The following is a 21911-nucleotide window of genomic DNA, read 5'->3' as shown; positions in this document are numbered from 1 at the left end:
TTAAATATTTTAAAATAGAAAATATTATTAAAAATTATTTTATTAGATGAGTAGTTATTTGAATTTAAATGTAAAGTTTAGAGTTTGATTTAACTAAAAAATTTAAATTTGGTTTATTTAGACTTTGTTGAAAAGTTTAAGGGCTGATTTAGAAATTTATCAAAAATTTTCAGAAGTATAAAGTGGACTGGTCGAGGCAAGATATTTAAAAGTTTTATTTTATTTATTTATTTTTTGATAGAGAAGAAGTTTCAAAAAACAGAGACGTGAAATTTAAGCCCTGGGGTATTGTAAATTGTAGTCGTATAGAAGCGGAGTCGTCGTTTACATTCTGCTACATAGAGAGTCGCAGAGGATTGAACCGTGCTTGCTCTTGCTTGGACCTTGACGCCCCAAAGACTTGCTTCAAAAATAGCCTTCTCTCTCTTCTCGGCTTTGCATTTGCTTTTTCTTTTTCCTAAAGCATAAATTCTTTTTTTCTCTTTCTTTCAAATCTCTCCCAACCCAAAGGACGCGACGAGTTTCGGCGTTTTAGATACATAAACCCTATGGACCTGCTCCGATCCAATCTCTCTCGAGTTCGGATTCCGGAACCTACCAATCGCATCTACAAGCACGAATGTTGCATCTCATTTGACACTCCGGTAATCGTCCTTGCATTTTATTTTCTCTGTGGTTTATCCAGAAATTAGTAGCGAAAATGGAAGTGTATGGCTTACTGAAATCTCTTCGTTTAGTGTTATTGAAATTTGTATTTTTGAAGTTTTGTTTCGCTTTTTTTTTTGTTTGTTTGTTTCGTTGGAAATGAAGGTAAATTGAGGTGATAAAAGAATTTTGCTGTTCCACTTGCTTCAGTTAGACTTTCTTTAACTAAATCTTCATCCTTGTTGATGAATACTGTGGCTTGTTTGTCTTCTTGTAAATTTTTTGCGTTCATTTTCTATGTTTTATGCGTGATTTTTGGGGGAAAACTGGTAGGACTAATTCAAGGTTTATCAGTTGTCAACAGCAATAAAATTTGCTTTATTGGTTTTCCATTTTGTTAATTTATTTGCTAAGCTTCACTTGCTTTTCATTAGATCTAGATTGAAGGTATTTGTTTGGTTATATTTTACTATTTCTTCTATTAGTGTTATTGGCCAAATATGTGATAGAAATCACATAATTAATATATCTATTAGAATGCATACGTCATGTGATTTGATTTCAGATATGTGTTTTATATGAGTAATTGGTTGAATTCAACTTATAGCTAGCTCTTTCGGTATGTTGAAAGAAGTAAAACTGCTGGTTTTTGTGTTATACTCTCGTCTTCTTGGTCTACTCCCAATGTAAGGTTCTTTCTTACTTTCATTCTAATGCAATGTAATCTCTGAATTTGTGATTATTTGCAGAGATCAGAAGGTGGATTGTTTGTCGACATGAACACATTTCTCGCATTTGGAAAGGATTGTGTTGGTTGGAACTATGAGAAGACTGGAAACTCAGTTTATTTGCACATAAAGCAAACAAAAAAATTGGTTCCTGAAGATAGACCTTCAAAAAAACCGACTTTGTTGGCTATAGGTAGTTAAATATTGATTATGGTCTACATTGATGTTTAATGAAGCATTCTGGCACTTTGAAATCTTTCCTATTTATGATGAAGTATGCTTTTGTAATTTCATGTTTCTCTTGCTCCAGTTACTTGTCTTGATATTTAGCATTTACGACTGGGTGGACTATTCTAATGAGAAATCATATGAATTGACTGATGTTCATACTTAACTACAAGCTGCATTATGCATGTAGAATAATCAATATTATTGGTAAGCTTGCTTGCTAAGGCTGATTGTTTGAGTTTTGTTCTCTACTCAACACATAGCAAATGATTATTTAGAGTAATCTTATATGAAAGGCCCATAGCTAAGTAATTTAGGTTTTTTTCTGTTAGATGTGGTTCCTCCATATATATCTGTGACTACCACATCCCCCTACTTTTCTCACTTGATGCTGTGAAAAATCAGTGCAGAATAAAGGAAATTCCAGTGAGTGTAATTTGAATATTACCTAGTCTACCCCATGACCCGCTTCATCTGTATTTTGCTATTTACATCCCAAGAATTTTTTCTGACTCTTATGTCCAGTAGTTTCCTGTAATCATTAGCTAGCAGAGATATACTTTAACGTGCATTTTTTGTTTTCTAGGTGTTGATGGAGGATTTGACAACAATGAACCTGAATATGAAGAAACGCACAATATAGTGATATTGCCTGATTATGTTACTTTTCCTTTTCCTTCTGTAGAGTTGCCAGAGAAGGTTGATGCTTCTTATACTTTATTTTGTTCATTTCAAACTTCTTAATTTGAAAAAAAAAAGAATTCAAGACCTCAAATGAGACTTTATTAAGTTTCTTTCAAATCAGGTAAGGTTGGCAGTTGATGCCATTTTGATGGCTGAAGGTGAAGAACGGAAGGGACAGCTGGCTGCTTGGACAGCTGATAAGAAGCAAATTAGTGCATATGCAATGAATCTACAACAGATTGACAATGGTGTTACTGTTCCTCCATCAGGCTGGAAATGTGCAAAGTGTGAGAAAAAAGAGAATTTGTGGTTGAATCTCACTGATGGAATGATCCTTTGTGGAAGGAAGAATTGGGATGGAAGTGGTGGAAATAACCATGCCATTGAACATTACAAGGAGACGAAATACCCTCTTGCTGTAAAACTTGGGACAATTACTGCTGATCTGGATGCAGCAGGTAATGCCACCTTGCACTAGGAGGAAGTGAAATTTGTGATTTTTTTTCAGTCATTTGCTTAATGGTGCTGGTTGTAAAAATCTGGTGAAATTTCTGGATGACAATAATGAACTGTGAATTTGTGGTGTAATTAAGTATGAAGCACTAGCCAAAGGATATTATTAGTTTATTAAGTAAAAAGGAGTTAGATACTAAAGCGTACTTTATACTGAAAAATGATCATATGGATCTTTCAATTTGGTAATAGGTGTATGGTTTGATCCTCCTCCATGAGATGAGTCTTGACAGAATGATTGTGATATATGTTGAACAATCTAACAAAATAAATGGGTCTGTAGCATTTATATGTAGACAGTTTTGCATGCCTATTGATGGAGCTTGAGAAAATGGAAATTCTTAATCATTGTTTGATAATCCAGAAGGTTTTGACAGCATGTAAATCTTAGTCCTTCAGGTTGGCATAGATTTTGTCCTGTCCTGTTTGAATGATGATTTGCCTCCATGAAAAACTTGTATAGATCTCCATGTGATGAGCTGGAAATTTCGTCACTGTTTATTAGATATTTTGCCTTTAATAGTTTGAAAGGAGTAATTGATGGACTTTCTGGCTGTGTAGTTTGGCAGTATGAAGACTTACATTTTAGGTATCTGATAGATAATAATCACCAAGTACATTTGCTAAACCATTAAATATGGTGACAGAAAAAACAAGGAATTGGAATTCTTAAAGAAATAGAATTCAATAATTTGATCTAGGTTGTGATGGTTAATTTTGCATACCCACTTTATTCTGTTAAATTGATTAATTTGGGGAATCCTCTTCTTTAACCAAGGGAAACACATGAAACCTGGAATTAGATGGGATATGTGAGATTTGAGATGTTGTGATTAAGTTGAGAAAACCTTGGAGTTTTGCTCCCTGACTCCCAAGTTTAATAAGCTCTCATTGACGCACAGTCTTTTCAACTTGAAGAAAATAGATAAAACAATCCTTTAATATTTTGATATTTGATATCCTTACTAGTTCTTGTTTGCTTCCACGGTCTTTTCAACTTGAAGAGAACAGATTGAACTAGCCTTTAGTAGTTTGATGTTTGATGTTGTTACTAGTTTTTGTTTACCTTTTCCTGGGGAATCTGTTTTGTATGTTCTCAGAACTTACCATGAGTAACTTATTGTGGCAGCTCAGATGTTTTCTCCTATCCAGAAGATGAAAGTGTTTTGGACCCACTTTTATCACAACATCTGGCATTTTTTGGCATTGATTTTTCATCACTACAGAAGGTCAGTCATCTCTATGAAAATGTGCTTTTTTCTGTAGTGCATTTTCAAATGTCATAAAAAAAGAGGGTGTTTTTCCTCCCTTCTAAAGTTATCTTAAAATTTTAATATAAATTCATGAAATTTCTAGAACTTTTGCCCTTCCTTGATGTGACCTTTGCACATATTTGACTTTTATGCTTTCATCATTTTATGATTCAGATTTGACTGTAAACTTCGCATGATGTGCTTGTTTGCAGACTGAAATGACAACTGCTGAAAGGGAACTCGACCAGAATATCAACTTTGACTGGAATCGAATTCAAGAAAGTGGAGAGGAACTGGAACCAATTTTTGGACCTGGTTATACAGGGCTTGTGAATCTTGGAAACAGGTAATATTGGCTTTTGTAAAGTGTGAACAGTGCATTTATTTGACTTCCTTTTGTTTCCTAATTTTGTTTTTTCACAGTTGCTACATGGCAGCTACAATGCAAGTTGTGTTCTCAACACGTTCTTTCTGTTCACGGTTAGTTGTCTTTTTATGTATATGCCTAGAAATTGCATTAGGATACAATTACATGCATGTAGATGTTGCATAGGCATGGACATATGCTTTTCTTCATATATATTTACCGTTATGTGCATTTTTAGTTAGATATTAATCACTCTAGGCATGGTTTTAAACCGTGGTCGCAGCCGCGTTCGTAGTCACATATAATGGAAATAGGGCTGTAATGGCTGTAACCTAACTGTAACGGCATGGCACTACGCAAAATTTTCAAATCAATTGATAAAGTTTATAAAATGAAATGATATTGATTAGATTTAATTTAGAACAATGTATACAAATGCATAATAACCATAAATACATCAAATGTAGACTATTTAACTTAAATTAAGCATCATATAGTTTAAAATAAGAGAAACTCTCATGCAATCTTTATAGCTTGATTAAACTAATAGTTTAAAGTACAATTTTTAACTCAAAACTAACACCTTAATTCACAAGAAAAAAAAATAAAAAAGGAAAAATAGAGCAATTGAAAACAAAGATACAAAAAATTTAACTAATATTTTGGAAGAAATAAGCTCGAAAATGCAATAGTTTATGGTTGAATATTTTGGAAGAAATAAGCTCGAAAATGCAATAGTTTATGATTGATCTAAGCTTGTACGAGAAATATGCAGGAAAGTTTGGAATTTGAAAGAGAAAACTTGAAAAATATTGCCTTTCAAGCTGTTGAAAAGTGTGGAAACTGATAGAAATGGAATAGGGGCAAAAGAGGAAGGATATAAAAGTATTTCAATTATTGGTAACAGCCATTACTGTAACTTCGCAGTCAGTAATGGCCGTTACGCCTGCAACTCAGGGGACCATTGTATAACGGGGTAACGGGTAACGGTCCCCCCATACTCCAAAAACCATGACTCTAAGAGATCATTGATAGTTTATTTATTTCTGCTCATTGTTTTTTGTGTTATTTTTATCAGATACTATATGAACCTGAGCTTGAAAGAGGCATTTGAGTTGGCTCCTGCTGATCCAACTGTAGACTTAAATATGCAATTGTAAGTAATTTGCAAGGTTGATATTGCTAAAGTTTCTCATGCAAACTTCTTGGAGATGACTATGTTCTTTTTTTTTTTGGTTAACAACAAAGCCAATTCAGCACACTACATCTCTAATCTTATGACCAAGATTAAGTTCTATCTATTGATACATATAGATTGCCTAATTTTTGTGCATATCCTTTGTTAATAATGGGAAGCCTTTTTTTCTTGTCTCTAATGTTTTCCTGCACTGTTGTGGCTTTTATTTTCTTATGCCGTTGTGTGCAGGTAGCTTTTATATTCTTCTCTCACTCTCTTTTAATTTATTTTCCCCTCTAATCTCTTAAAACAGTAAATTATCCTCTTAATTAGACAGGAACTAAATAATTTATTCTCAATGTTATTATAATTGCTTTGCTGATATGCATCAATCATGTTTATCAACACACGTTGTGTTTTTGTATGGCAGAACCAAGCTGGCACATGGTATGCTATCTGGTAAATACTCGGTGCCAGCAATGGAGGTATAGAAATTGGTGCAATGTGATGCCCTTAGAAATGTGCCCTCTTTTTTTCTGATAGCTTACATTTTTTCTTTTATGTATCATCCAGAAAGATGATAATGCAAATGCTGCAACCTCAACAAGCTCTGTAAGCTTTCTGCCTGAATTCTTTGTCCAGTTGCTGCTTCTGTAGTTTATTTAAATTGCATACTGGGGTTTCTGATGAATAATCCAATATGATTTTATTGGAACCTCTAGTCTTTTGTCTTGCATGGGTTTAATCCTTGAAATTAACATATTTCATACCTACTGAAAGTCTTAGCATATTGTGCTAGTGGCTTTTTAGTATTTCTAAATACTTCTGCTAGTTTTATATCAACTGGTCACTTGGCATGTGCTTTTATTTTAGATTGAGATTGAAACTTGCTTTTTGAAAGATCAATCTTCTAGATGCTGTTGGGATCTGTTGTTTGAAGCTACCTTTTTGATTCTCATGAATAAACATGTTAAATTGAACTTAAAGCCATTTTTAATAGACTCTAATCAACCAATTGAAGATGGTGCTTTTCTTAATAGCATCTGAAACGACAATGAGTAACCAATTCTAAACAAAGATAAGTTGCATTACTTTAGCAATCATTTAGGTTTGAGGTAGTTAGCCCTTCATTTATAATAAAATAATAATATATGGGTAATAGGGAATGTATTCTTTTTGTCCATTCAAATGTTCCGCTCCTCATTTGTTATTTTATATACAGTCTAGTTATACTTTTCTTTTAATCAATATGCATTTCTTTCCCCTATTTGATGAGCTTTTTCCCCTTTTCTTTGGTCCATTTTCTTCAAACATTAGAAACAGGAAGGAATACCTCCTCGTATGTTCAAGTCAGTTATTGCTGCCAGCCATCCTGATTTTTCTTCTATGAGGCAACAGGTACATTCGTATAATACTAAAATTTCAACATAAACTCATAATTTGGTTGCTTCTTGTATATGTGGATCAATTTTTTACTTTAAGCTATATGAAATACACCCAACCTTTATTCTTCTGTTCTTTTTTTTTAGGCAGTGACAGAATGCTTATTCATTTATTTATTTTTCTTTTCTTTTTTTCTTTAAACTGTTTGTCTATTCATATGTTAATTGGCTTTTAAAACTTGCTCTTATTCTATCTGTTGCCAATTGTGGAACAAACTTGCACAACAATGAACTTCTATAACACAAAATTGTGCATCCTCAATATGTGATCTGGTGATGAATTATTCTTTAGTTATTTTTATGAAGAGAGATTATTTGATAGCATTATTAATAATGCAATTTTTAATAGTTTGTAGGATATTATATCTCGTTGAGTTCCATTATAAGATATGAATATTATATTTTTCATAATTGTAGTAATATTTATTATTTATTTTTATGTTTACCCCAGAGTCCAAAAAATATGTTTTGATCTCCCACTTGTCTCCGTATAAAGTTAAAAGGAATAAATGACACTATAATTTTATAATTTTATGTTATTATTTGATATCATGTCAATGCTGGGGATGGACTTGAAATGGGGAAAAAAAGTCAAGCACATTCAAATATCCTGTAATTTCATAGTTCCTGGAATAATTTCCTCAGCAATGAAAGCCACATATTTAATCAATTGATGAATGACTGTTTAGTTATTTTTATAATGATAGATATATTTGATAGCATTAATAAAGGTGTAATTCTTAATAGTTTTCATGATATTAGATCTTGTCGAGTCTGATAGTAAGGTATTTATTATATTTTTACTAATATTTACTATTACTTTTTATCTGTTGACTCCTTTTTTTTTTCTGGGTTTGTCACTATTTGGATGGGGGCACACATATTTCTGTTTCTTTTTTTTTGTTAAATGAAATTAAGAGAAATAAATGACTTATTATATAATTTAATTAAGTTTATGGTTTTATTTGATATCATATCAATGCGCACATTGAAGTTTCCTGTTATTCCTTAATTACAAGACAATAAGAAAAAGATGTTGAACTGTAGGAAACTATTCCATTTTATGCTGTGGCCTGAACCACTGCTTAGTGCTTATGATAGTTGGGAAAGAGAGGGTGGTTTCATTTCAATGGTTCAAGTAATTAAATGTTTGGAATTGTGTAAGGTACTGGCATGGTTGTGGTACAGTTGTAGTGGCATCATTAGGTAGGGTATAAAACATACAACCATTGTTATCAAGGAATTGCTTTGGTAAATATTTACATCACTTTTGTATAGGATGCATTGGAATTCTTCCTACATTTTCTTGATCAAGTTGAACGTGCTAATGGTGGGAAACCTACATTAGATCCTTCGAGGAGCTTTAAGTTTGGTATCGAGGAGCGTATCTTGTGTTCATCTGGAAAGGTTGCTTATAACAGAAGGCTTGACTATATTCTTTCTTTGAATATTCCGTTGCATGAAGCTACTAATAAAGGTATATTTATTCACTCTTTTCTTTTCTGGGAAATTTTTGGAGTTTTATATGCTTATTTAGTGGTGCAAATTTAGATGAACTTGAAGCCTTCCAAAAATTGAAAGCAGGAGAGATTTCAGAAGGGAAAGATGTGTAAGTGCAATTATTATTTGGTTCCATATTAGTAGTCAGAGTTATTGCTGAGCATATTTACTTCTGACAGATCCAGTGAGGAAATTGTACGCCCCAGGGTACCTCTAGAGGCTTGCCTTGCAAGCTTTTCAGCTCCAGAGCAAATACAGGATTTTTATAGCACTGCCTTGAAGGCCAAGACAACAGCACAAAAGTAAGCTCTGTGATGGTGCTGGGGCTCTGATTTGGTTCAGTTGCAATGTCTTTTGTTTTTTTGGGTTCTCAATTGCAAGTGAGAGTATCTGGAAATAAACTGATTTGCATTTAAAACCCTCTGCAGGTCTGCTGGCCTAACTTCATTCCCTGATTATTTGGTGTTGCACATGAGGAAATTTGTCATGGAGGAAGGCTGGGTGCCGAAAAAACTTGGTAAAAATTTTGTAAATTGATTATTTTCCTTGCAGTTCATTGGTTGTCCTAAATTGGTACTGTATCGAGTTGCTGTTAATGTTCATGCATTTCCTCATCCAGATGTATATATAGATGTCCCTGATATAATAGATATCAGTCACATGCGAAGCAGAGGCCTTCAAGCAGGGGAGGAGTTGTTGCCAGATGGTGGTATGTGTTGCCTTCTAGAATTGCTGAATTCATTGGTTACTATTTTCTATTCAAAATAGATGAAGGAAAGGTTTCTGTGCCATAATTATGACAACTCTCCCAAATTATAGAATAATATTGAGCCATGGTTGTCTGTGCAGCAACCATTAATATGCGGCGGAGAGAGAGAGTTTTTTTTTTTTGGAATGGGTAAGGATAGTGTTTTTTTTTTCTTTTCTTTTGTGTGTGTGGGAGGGGGGGGGGGGAGGAGGGAGTGGTGAAGGGTGGAGCCTGCATTTGTGGGACACTATTAGTGTATATTTTGTGTAATGATAAAACTTCTATCAAATTATGGTTTCTCACTGGTGTGTATCTTGCCATGACCATCAATTCTATCCTCTGTTCGCGACAAGATGATATTCCATGGGTGCAACTCTAATGAGTCGCTTGAACTTGTCTTATTTGACCTTACAACCACTGTCATTGGCACTTTGTTGGGAATTTTTGTTGAATAGGAAAGGATAATTTTAATCCATGTGTGGAAAGTTTCAAGAGATGGGAAAGGATTTTAAGTATTAAGTAAGGGTAGAATAGTCATATATATATTTTTTTAATCTTGATGGATGAATAACTCTTTTCTCTCAATTTTGGTAGGAAAGCAAAGTGGATTTTGAAGGGATAACATCATCCCTCATTTTTATGTTTCCAGCTTTTTTGAACTTCCATATAAAGTTCAACTCCTATCCCTCAACCTTTTCTTTACCTCTCCCTGCCATCCAACAGGGTATTGGTGGGTTGTTATAGTTACTGTAGAATGAGTTATCTGAATTTCTGTTTGTTTGTTTGATGTGATTGCATACATTCTTTTTAGGAAAAAGTAAAAAAAAAGGGTCTGGTTTCACTCACTTTCACTCCAGGATTTGTGGTTCAAATTATGACCAAGTAATACCTTGTGGACAATTTCAAGATGCTGTCAGAAAACACTGGCAAGCGAAAAATTATTTTTAATTAATATTTTAATTAAGAGACATAAAAAAAGAAATTGAAAAAGGAAAATTCAATCCAATAACAGTACTATTTATTTTTCTTAACTAAAAATGTTAATTAAAAAATTATATTTTGCTTGCCATATTAGTATTTCATGACTATGTTTGGAAATTGCTGTCATTTGCTAATGCGTAGTATTATGAATAAGTGGGACTTTTTTGTACTTTCCCCTTATTTTTATTATTGGCCTCATTTAGCTCTGCTGAGCTTGTGCCATATTCTCAGTTATTATTATGACCTTCAAAACCTTGTTTTACCTTGTGAGTTGATTGAAAAACTTGTGTATCAGCTGTGTTGATTATGTCCAATGCAGTATGAGACCGAGACTTTTACTTGAGTTGCCATTGGTGAGTTATCTACTGCTGGTGCATTGTTGTTCTGTATGGGATCTTTACATTTCTGTGAGAAACTGGAGTTTCCTGCTCCTTTAAGCATCTTTGTATATTCACTTATGAATTTTTGTTATATGTCTGAATTCTAGTCTTGTGAACTGTTTTGGTGTTGTCTATATCATGTGCAGCACAGGTACTTTGGTTGTGCTCCCTTTAAATGGTGTTATATGGTTGCTCTCTTACTTTTTATCTTCTTTTTATGAAGGTGTTTATGATTTTCTTCTTATATGTTATATACTGCACAGTACCTGATGGTGAGGCTGATTCAAATAAGCTTCTGGCCAATGAGGATATTGTTTCCCAGCTTGTCTCAATGGGGTTCAACCATCTTCATTGTGAGAAAGCTGCTATAAATACCTTAAACACTGGAGTAGAAGAGGCAATGAATTGGTTACTCGCTCACATGGATGACCCAGGTATTTATGCTATTGCCTGACTAGAGCTTTCATTACCTCAGAAAGCAATTACCTCCCATTGACTCTCTGCAGTAATAATTTGTTGCAATAATTAACATGAGCATGTCTTCTCAGATATAGATCTTCCCATTTCTCAAGAGGCACAGGGGACTGAAGTTGTTGACCAATCCAAAATTGATACTTTGATTTCATTTGGTTTTGAAGAAGAACTAGCTCGAAAAGCATTGAAGGCATCGGTAAAGATTTCTATAGCTTATCATTCTTTTGGAGATGGGACTACAGTTGATTATTTTGTGTCACAGATAAAATCGCTATAATCTTTAACTTTTTGAAACTATGTCGAAATTTCTCAGGCTGGGGACATTGAGAAAGCAACAGATTGGATATTCAACAATCCTAATGCTTCTATTTCATCTGATATGGACGCCACGACATCAAGCATCTCACCTACCCCAGATGATTCTGGGCTACCTGATGGAGGAGGGAGTAAGTCTATTGACCCTGTCATTGATTATGTTGTTTTTAATCGTATGTTTGTTATATCCTTTCTTTTGTGGCTTATTTTACTTCCCGTAGTTCTTATATATCGCTGCCGTCCATTTTAAAAAAATGGTGGGTTGTGCAGGATATAGGCTTTTTGGAATAGTGAGCCACATTGGAACTTCCACACAGTGCGGCCATTATGTTGCACATGTCTTTAAAAATGGAAGATGGGTTATTTTCAACGATAACAAGGTCGGAGCTTCTGTAAACCCACCAAAGGATATGGGGTATTTGTACTTCTTTGAGAGGCTTGACAGCTAGATTTTGCAAACCTTTTCATTCCGTAGATAGGAAAACGTTTAACATCAGAGCATTGATTTTTGATTTTCGTCTCGGCAGCTGATGATTCGTGTTATATCCTCTTTATTAAAGTTCTTAATAGCAACCTCAACCTTTTGGACTCATCTGTCTGCAACTTCACATATAAACATGATTGAATATTTTGTTCTCTTTCTAAAGTCGGCTTTGCACCCGCATTACTTTCTCTCGCTCTTAGGTCTGCATATGCATTCTCATTTTTGGGAAAATTTATTTATTTATTTATATGGAAATGCTTGAGATGAAAGAATATGAAACGCGCAGTGTTGAGCAGGTGGAGGAATCTTCGTCTGGATATCTTTTGACAGGTAAGATATTGGTAGCTTAGTTTTGGTGGTCGCGTGAACTTTAGGTGTATGGACATGTTCTTTTTCTTCAAATCAAATACTTGAATAGACAAATTTACTCGAGTTGGGCGTATTTATAACTCCTATGATCATTAGTCTTTCACTCGTGATGGACGTGATCTCCATCACCTTGAAAAGTGTATACTTTTTTGCTTTCAAATTGCTTCAGCTTAAAAACTCAAATCTACAAATAAGTCAATAATCCTCATTTGATAACCTTACATGTATATCAAAGTCAGTATTTGATACTATTATGATAAATCCAAGAAGTATGGTTGTATAAAAAAAAACAATGATGTAAAATCAGCGTTTGATTGACATATTATTAAATAAATAGTGTAAAATTAGTAATTTCAAATAATAATGAAATTGATATATTATTACAGTTAGTAATTTAGTATAAACTTGGGAAATGATTTGTGTCCACCTTTCTCCCGTTTATATTTTTTCATATAGAAACATCAATGCCGGCAACCAGAACATATAGAATCGAGTATTTAGCACAAATGGGGTCAGACAAGGTCACCCAATTCGAACGGCCTACCCGGCACTGAATGATCCAAGTGAACACTTGATTAATTGTTGATCAACTTATCAACTATTGATTATTAAAGATATGCACGATTTTTGAACATTTCAAATCGAATTAAAAAATTATATTGAAATGTTAAGAGATACATTAATTTAATTTTATTTAAAAATTTTAATTCTTTATCCTAATCTTATTCTTTAATAAAAACTGAATTAAAATTGTCTCAAAATCATATAAAATTTGTATCGTATTAAAATTATAATAAAAATCAATTTTATACACGTGTTTTCTACAATTATTTAAATATATTATATATTTTTACAAAATCCACGTTGCATGGTGCATCTCCGAGGAAGAATCCATCCTAAGTAAAAATAAGTCAATCTCCAGATAATGATAATTTCTTTAAATTGGTATAGAGGCAGGCAACCCATTTAATGTCAGGTCTATGTTTTAATTTCCTAGAAATGTGGATTATCTTGATTCGAGGAGACTTGTGGGTCTGAATTAATGGTTTCACAAGCGGAGCTACATACTGAGAAACAATTTAAAATTGTTATTCTAATGTGAATATGAAAAATGTAGAACTCACAGTTTTAGTTCGTGCTCTCTTCACTCTCCTTGCATGATTATAATTGGTGCTTTAGGCTTTTGCGATCTTGATAAGTTGATCACTTGCAGCTATAATACATAACCTTAAAACGAGCCATGGTCAGTCCACATCCGACTTCGATCTCCAACCCAAATTCGACCCACTTCTCATTCTCCCACTCGACCATCGCCCAGCCATCTTCTTCGCTGTCGCTGATCGTCGCCTGACCCACCAACATTTTGTCTCCAAACCTCGGAGTTGACAGATTAACACCAGTAATCAACAAAAAGTTAGTTTTTATTTTTGACATTCCTTTGGGTTTTTAATGTAGGATTTCTTAATTTTTTAAATTAGTTTTTTACTGCTCCGAATTTTGGACATTGTGGCTTTGAAATTACGGGTTCTCTTTATTTTCGAACTAAACAATATAAATGTAAACATAAATGCAAGTGAATTCTCTGAATTTATTAGAACACATTGGCCAAATTCCAGATTTGCAGTCGAGGAAGCACCTGCAAATGGCGGTCTCAATCTGAATAGACTCCATACTAAATAGCAAATGTTATTTATTCATATATGACAACAAAGTTCGTCGAAGTTCTCAATTCAGAGCAGTTACCAATCTCGTTCATAATCCATGTAAAACAATGATAACTGGCTATCTGTGACCTATACGTTTCTGCAAATTATACAGAATGAATGACAAACATTTAAAACGCTGGTCTATAGTTCTGTTCTGTTCTGTTCTGTTCTGTTCTGTAAGTGACCAAATTGAAGGATATAATTCTCCTTTCATCAAAATGAATGACTATTCTCAAGTTTAACTATAAATCAAATAAATTGAACTTCAATAGCTTACCTTTCAGCTTGTAGTGAAAGTGCTCATCTGAAGTATCAAACACCTCAGAATAACAAAAATAGTTCATCATTTCCATCATTAATCCCACGTACTATATAAACGGACCAGCAGCTTTTCATGGAGCCATGAGTCCCTCAAATGTATATAAGAGTGAGTCTGCCCAATCAACTTTAAATAGCAATGACTGCAAAGTGTGCATCACATCATAATCTGGATCCAGTTTCCGCTGCCATCCCTAGACATGGAAGAAGCCCAAACAAACCTTAAAACTCTTTCAGATATATATTTTTAAGCTAGGAAACAAGCACTTGTTAAAGCCACAGCAATTTCAAAGTAAAGAATGCATGGAAATTTTCTCTCTTTTTTACCGTGCACCTTCCATTGTCGTCTAACCCAAGTTCTACCAAAGGCCTTCAACAAGAAAACCACACTTCAAAACATATCATTATCTACTGCTATATAAAACAGTGGACACATGCTTTTTATTTTATTTTATATACGTGTGTGTGTGTGTGTGTGTGTGTCTAAAACAGAAACAGAATGCATTCAAATGCAAGCATTGTTAAAAGAGTTGTAAGTAATGCAAGGAAGAAAGAAGGGTGCTTTGGATTGTTCCAGTGAAACAGCAGCGAGTACCGACCACTTATAAGGAGAAAAAAAAATAGATGGAGTACTAGATAAAGTTAAAAGCATTGGTGTAACAAGAAAAAAAATTCAGTCATCCTGTGCAAGTTCCATGGCGCGATGATTTATCTTTAGGTTAGAGGAGGTAGTAATAATACTATGTTGTACGTGTACAGAACACTTTATAGCAAGTGCAAGTAATGCGGCAAGCATATATACATTTTGCAAGTTTCTTTTAATATTTAGGGCAATATAATAATCAAAATAGAAGGTAGCTGGAAGATAAGCCGCAGATTACCTCAAGAACCAAAGTAGTCACCATCACAATGCAAACATTGCCATCAATATTGACTTTATGGCGTCTTACATGTTCTAGTAGTTGCTGCAAGCAGTCAGCAGGTCGAACACCACTCTCATCTGGGGACCTCCATAAATTGTAACACTTCTCAACTTCCTGTTGAAACAAGAAAACTTCATTTATGTAAGTATAAATTTACTGATGCTGTAATACATATAGAACACCATCATAAGCCATCTGTTGATGAGAAAAATCGTATAAAATAACAAAACACAGCAAGGATACCTATTTTAAGTACATAAATCTTGAAAGAATGTGAAGAAGTGAATTTCATTACAGTGAAAATCATTCTAAGTTATAAACACATATCAAAAAGCAATACAACTTTGACAATAACTATTTGAATATTAGTCAATTTCCAGTAAAGTACTGACAACAAACATGAATTAAATGATCAAGGCTTTTTAGTGTTTGTAACATTAAGCGCATGAAATTTGCCAGCAGTAAAAATAAAAATTTCCAAGTGAATGATAAACACAGCAATAATATGATTTCTGCAAATCTTTTACAAAAAGCAATGGTTGATTCAAGGATATGACAACCTAAAACCAAACCCAATTTTTTCCAAAAATACATAATCATACGACATGCATGCGACACAGAAAAAGAAGACATTACAATTATCAAATGAAGCCTGAATTAAAAGGTGTAAACCCAAAATAATACACACATTTAACTTCTATTTATCAGATCAACTCTGCCAAACATAAGGGAAAATGGTAAGAAACTCAACTTGGGTATGTAACTGCTGATAAATAAAGCAGAAAGATAAAAGATGACCCTTAATTAAACAAAACCAAAGTTACATTGCTATGCTGTTGGCACCGAGTTTAAAAACGTCCTCAACTCTCTCAAGCATATGTGTCAGACTTTGAGCACATACGACTCACTATTAGCACTACAGACTCTGCACATCAGAGAAAAAGAAAGAAGCAACAGAGAGAAAGGCAGGCAACATTTAACATATCATTAGCACACTTGCACAAATCCACTTCAAGAAGATAACCATATTGTCAGAATAGGGAATAATCATTACTCAATCGGAAAGCTCTTTTCTTAGAATATCTGACAGTGTCAAACTGTTAATCCATTTTTGAAATTCTTATTACTAAAAACACAGTGCAGAAGACTCATATTCAATGAATTTCCAAAGGTAGGTGTAGATACACAAAAGAAAAACCACAATCTCCCCTCTTTCTTTCTCTGTGCATGTATATATGGAATTTGGTACTGTATAAATGTTCATCTAGGGATCTGATGGTCCCTTAGTCATTTTATATAAATGCCAATAAAAAATATGTCTTCGTTTTGGCAAACAAAACCAGCATGCCGCCTCAGTTCTCACCATCACAAAATCTAGGAAATGCCTTACCTCGATGAAAGCCCTAGGATCTGGGCAGTTCTGCTGTTTAGATAATCTAAGTATGCACTCTGCAGCAGTTCGACCATCAAGAACAGCAATGGCCTTGAAGAATTCCAGTGTATTCAGTCGATCTCTCTTTGAAAGTTCAGCAGTCATTCCGACATCAAGGAAGACAACATGAGGTCTTGATCCAAAGAGCTGCTTATGCGGATCATGATCCATCAATCGAACAAGAATATTTCCAGGATGCATGTCTGCATGGATGAAATTATCAACCTGCAAATATTGGCCTAACATGAACCAATTATCCATCCAAAGAACAAAGCACGTGTAAATTTACAGTTGGAATTTGGAAACCAAACACAACATATCAAGAACATCAATCATGCCATCTACAAAGTAAAAATATATATAAAAATATATATATATAAGCAGACTGCATGTCACACGTGTAAAGCAGAAAATATGAATCAAAATGTGTTTTATATAAATGGCCTGTACTTTGCTTAATGTATCTTCTATAAAGTTTAAAATATAAATAAAAGAGAGTGCAAAATTAAAGCTGTTTATGTTTGTCGAAGTTAGAAGAACAATGAGAAGCCAGAAATGCTTTTCCAACAATACATAATCATGCAAAAAATTGATCATTAGATCTGGACATCTTTTTTCCTGACTGAATCACCAATTCCCAGCATAAGCAAGCAGAGAACTGTAGTCCTGTGATGGTAGTCACACAAAGAAGTTCTCATAATAAATATGTAAAAAATAACATGTTAACAGTCAAATTGAAATGTTAATAGCAATTGTTGCTATATAGAAATATAACTTTATAAGAAAACAAATTGAGAGGGCAGACATACAAATATTATAATAATAACATGATTGAGCATATAACAAGGTACATACTGGAAATGCTAAAAACCAACATTTTAAGCATGTAAAAACTGAACATCGTGTATGACACAACTTATCCCACACGGAAAAAGAAAAAGTTCTTGGCCAATTTGCAAGATCTATAAAATTTAAATAAACCAGTAGCTAGATTGCATTGCAGATTAATGACAGTAACTTTAGCGGTTCAAATAAACTCAAATACTGGTACTTCCAGTGATGGTAACATCCTCAGAAAACATATGTGTACTCCTATACAAAAATCTAACTTAGGCCCTAAAATGTTTTTCATTTACTTCTGGGATTACATTGTACTATCATGACAACAAGAAGGGAGTTCCAATGAAAATGACTTTATAGTAATGCAAGCACTTCCCCTCCTCCTCAACCCCGGAAATTATAGACAATTAACAGGGATTTGAGACCACCCAAACTCTCAAATCTTGAACATATGAGAATAATGGCTACATGAACACACCACAATGAAGATGATCACATTACTCTGCGCTTGCTACATTTCTCTTCATTAATTCTTTGGATCGATCATTTTCATACATTCTGAATCAAATCCAAGTCAGAAAAGGGTTGAAATCCCTATGCTTGTATATTTCAGATTGTCACTTAAGCAATCATTTATCTGGTATGAACAGAAAATGACTAATATGATTGTGCACAGTAATACATTTTTTTATGACTAATATGATTGTGTACAATAATACATTTTTTCTTTTTATTTTTATCAATTATTTAGTTATGAAATCTTTAATGTGCTTCAAAACCTATGACCACAGGTTACTGAATGCCTCACTCACCTATAAGTTCCCAGCTATAAATGGATCATGTATCCAGGACAAAATAAAGAAAAAGGCAGAAAAATTATAACTAGCAATTATTATGAGCAGGAAAGATACAGTACCAAAAGCATCTTTAAAAGAGCTTGTGTTCCAATGTGAGCAAGGGCACTTTTAATTCTTTTGTTTCCTTCAACATCATCAACGTAGTGCAGCACACTTTCACCTTGTTCATAAGTTTCAACAAGCACATCTGGGTGCACTAGGGGATACAGAGGCCTTGGGAATGAGACATCCTTCCATCTCCGGAAATTATAGATGAAACGGCTCAAATGGGCTGCTTCTCTTGCAAGATCAACTTGAGACATCATGAAGACAGCAAACTGTTGTATGCTTTCTTCCAATCTAGACCATTTTAATGTGGGAACAAACTTTAAAATTTTGGCTAAAAAATTTAATAATACAAAATCCCTTCTAATTGCATCAGCAACACTTGGATGGCGAACCTTTACAGCCACTACAATGGGTTCAATCTCCTGACCAGGATATCTATATTTTAAAGTAGCTCGATGAACTTGGCAACACTGCCAGATGCTATAGGTTCCTCTTCAAAGTTAGAAAAGATTTCAGGCAGCTTACGTCCAAAGGCCCTCTCAATAGTCATTCTGGTGAAGGCAAAACTATGTGCAGGTGCTTTAGCATGAAGTGTTGCAAGTTCTCTACATAGATCTTGGGGAAAAAGATCTGGTCTTGTTGCAGCCCATTGACCCCATTTAATAAATGCTGGTCCTGCTTTTTCAAGCGTAAGACGAACAACATAGAGCCATGTGTTCCTAAACTTAACGCTGAGAGGACCTGCAAAAGGAGCCATAGCTATGCAGGGCAAGAACAAAATTGCCAAGTAAACAGCTCTGAGTAGCAAAATTATGCTTTCAAAAAGTGATAGCACTACTGCATTCAAATAAATATGGCCATCTTGTGTTTGTGTGTACATAGCATCTCTTTTCCTTAAACTTTGTCCTTCTGCCCATGTTCGTCGAGTCCAAGCAAGCTCTCCAATGATGAAGGCAATAACACGAGGAACCAACAGATTTGATCGTGTCAAAGCTATGCTCACTGCACAGGCTATTCTATTTATTGGGGGTAAAGTTGGTCTATTGTAAAAACAAATTTGAGAAAACCTTTTCCAAACAACTTGACCATGGTAAGAAATGGCACTGCTTGCTGAATGGGCACAGAAGCTTCTAGATACACAAGAGTTCAATAAGCAGTGCCTCGTTTGAGGCAATGGAGACGGATAATCCCTTCGAAATGAATGCTTATTCCAGTTGTATAATCTCCATAGGGTGTAAGGGAAACCGGCTATGTAATACAACCCATTATTGTTTACCTCTGAGATGTTAGTCTTCCCCCTAGGGTGAAGGGAATGTGCAACTGTCCTAGCACTTCCAAATGCCAAATATCTGCACATCATATGCATATTTACAACTCCGTTTCCAGTCTAACCAATCTAATAAACAATAAATTTCAGAACAAAAGAAATAGAACAGGAAAACAAAAACATCATATTAAAAAGAAAAACCAATGAGAGAAATTTATGCCTATTTCTTATGGAGCAAGCATTAGCTAATTCAAATACAGTTCACTTTCCATATAAAAGTAAACCAGATAAAGAGATAACAACTTAAATAGAAGTTTTTTTGCCGAAATTTTCTAAGTTTCCTATGATAACTACAATTGAGGTGAATAAAAATTTAAACCTTGGCATGGCTTTGAGGTTTTTGATGACGATCGTTGGCGTGCTCTAACAAACACAGGCTGTGCACAATAGCTAGCCGGCATTTCTTTTCGAAATCCAGAAACTGACGATGGAAACAGAGATAGAAGGTCGCCACCGGCAGTGTTTCAACCACCAAGGTAGGCGATGTTAGGAGACCGAATATAAAAAGACTATATTCTAAGCATTTTCTGTTGCTCGACAATAACATTAATTAATTAAACATAATGTTTTTTTTTTTAAATGGAAAAAAAACATAATGTATTTTCTTAATTTTTTAATAAATGTAATATATCATTTATAAATTGATATAATTTATGTTAGAAATTAAAAATAAATAAATAAATATTATGCGTAAATAAGATTTACACAAATATGCATATAACTTCACATTATGAAATGAAAAGTTATTACAAATATAAGAGAGTTTCTATTTATTATTTAATTTAAATTAATTTATTAAAAAATAAATTAAGTTTAGTAAAATTTTATATTTTATATTAAATAATATTTATGTTGTAAAGTAATTATATTACAAAAGATATGATAATTAACTAAAATTTAATTTTCCAAATATATAAATATAATTTTTACAGATTAATATTTTAAAAATGAAATAAGTAAAATTTCATTGAATTATTTAATTCTACTAATAAAATTAATAACATTATTGGTAATTAAAAATAATATTTCATTCTATTATTTATAAAAATATAATATTATTTTTATTTAAAGTTTTTTTAATATTTCTTAAAAGTTTCACTTTTTCTATTAATTCAATTGTTTTATGAAAATGCATAGCATTTCAAAATTTATAAAATAAAAATATTATAGATTTTAATTTTGAGAAATATTTAAAAATATTACATATATATATATTAACATTTTTTATTTATGAAAAAGATTTTCTCAATACTTTATTTTTTTAAAACAAAATAATTATATTTATTCCAAAATAAAGTGAGCATCTGAAAAAGAAAAAGTAATGGCGGGTGAAACTCAAAAGTCAATGCGAATGCGCTACTTGTCTCCTTCAAACTAAAAAATAAAATAAAAGAATAATTAAAAGTAAATTCAAAAGTTGTTGTACCTGTATTTTGATTACGAATAAAATTACTCGCTGTTTATTTAAAATTTCACTCTGATAAAATTTTTATCGGTTTTAATTTAATTTTTAAATAAATTAAATTTAAATTTAATTTTTAAATTTATTTATTAAACGAATCAAATTTAAATTTAATAATATTTAACTCATTAAAATTTGCGAGTTGATTTATTAAAAAATTCACAGACTCATTAAATGACTCATGAATAGACTCATTAAAAAATTCATAAACAGACTCGTTAAGAGATTCGTCTTAATTCAATTACACCCCTAATTTCATATAAATTAATTATATATTTTTGTAGTCACTTAATTAATTTATATATCTCTATTTCTTAATTATATAATTACATTATTAATTTATATATTTATTTTTTGATTATTTATGTTTTTAAATAAATATTTTTTTAAAATTATTAAATCTCTTCGCTTAATTTTATAAATTAAAATTTTTATATAATTTAAATATAAATTAATATGATTCTATTAATAAAATTTGAATATAATACGAATTTAATCTGATAGTAAGTGGATTTGAATAAATTTAGAACTCTTAAGTTTTATTTTCTTAATTTTTATTTTAAAAAAGATAAATAAAATTTATATATATAATTATATAATTTAAATTAATTATATTTATTTTATATTTATATTATATTTATAATATTTTTTATATAATATAAAATAATTTAATATAAATTATATATTTAAATAAAAATAAATAATGATAT

The 21911-nt window shown here is 32.7% G+C and overlaps 2 protein-coding genes across 3 annotated transcripts; one reads left to right on the top strand and one right to left on the bottom strand.

Moving 5' to 3' along the window:
• The first annotated feature begins 250 nt into the window (after positions 1-250).
• Positions 251-12081, top strand: LOC110610864 (ubiquitin carboxyl-terminal hydrolase 14). Of its 2 annotated transcripts, XM_021750941.2 has the most exons (20): positions 252-644; positions 1395-1566; positions 2188-2300; positions 2407-2743; positions 3933-4027; positions 4264-4397; positions 4475-4531; positions 5497-5574; positions 6026-6080; positions 6169-6207; positions 6913-6993; positions 8316-8514; positions 8589-8646; positions 8717-8839; positions 8966-9054; positions 9157-9246; positions 10910-11080; positions 11195-11316; positions 11434-11566; positions 11706-12081. In XM_021750941.2, the coding sequence occupies exons 1-20, from the start codon at positions 549-551 to the stop codon at positions 11882-11884; spliced, it is 2421 nt and encodes an 806-aa protein (XP_021606633.1). In that variant the 5' UTR covers positions 252-548; the 3' UTR covers positions 11885-12081. The 2 variants fall into 2 exon arrangements, with proteins under 2 accessions (XP_043810896.1, XP_021606633.1); XM_043954961.1 differs by lacking the exon at positions 9157-9246 and having other exon boundaries at positions 251-644.
• A 1880-nt stretch (positions 12082-13961) lies between these two features.
• Positions 13962-20238, bottom strand: LOC110610865 (ABC1 family protein YPL109C, mitochondrial-like). The gene is given in 6 exon segments (XM_021750942.2): positions 13962-14506; positions 15194-15349; positions 16626-16892; positions 18424-18878; positions 18881-19761; positions 20059-20238. Coding segments are annotated over 6 exon segments (1887 nt in total). The 5' UTR covers positions 20067-20238; the 3' UTR covers positions 13962-14386.
• Between the last annotated feature and the right edge of the window lie 1673 nt (positions 20239-21911).

This window comes from Manihot esculenta, chromosome 3, assembly GCF_001659605.2.
Source record: "Manihot esculenta cultivar AM560-2 chromosome 3, M.esculenta_v8, whole genome shotgun sequence".
NCBI lineage: Eukaryota > Viridiplantae > Streptophyta > Magnoliopsida > Malpighiales > Euphorbiaceae > Manihot > Manihot esculenta.
This window is presented reverse-complemented; position numbering and strand designations above follow the sequence as displayed.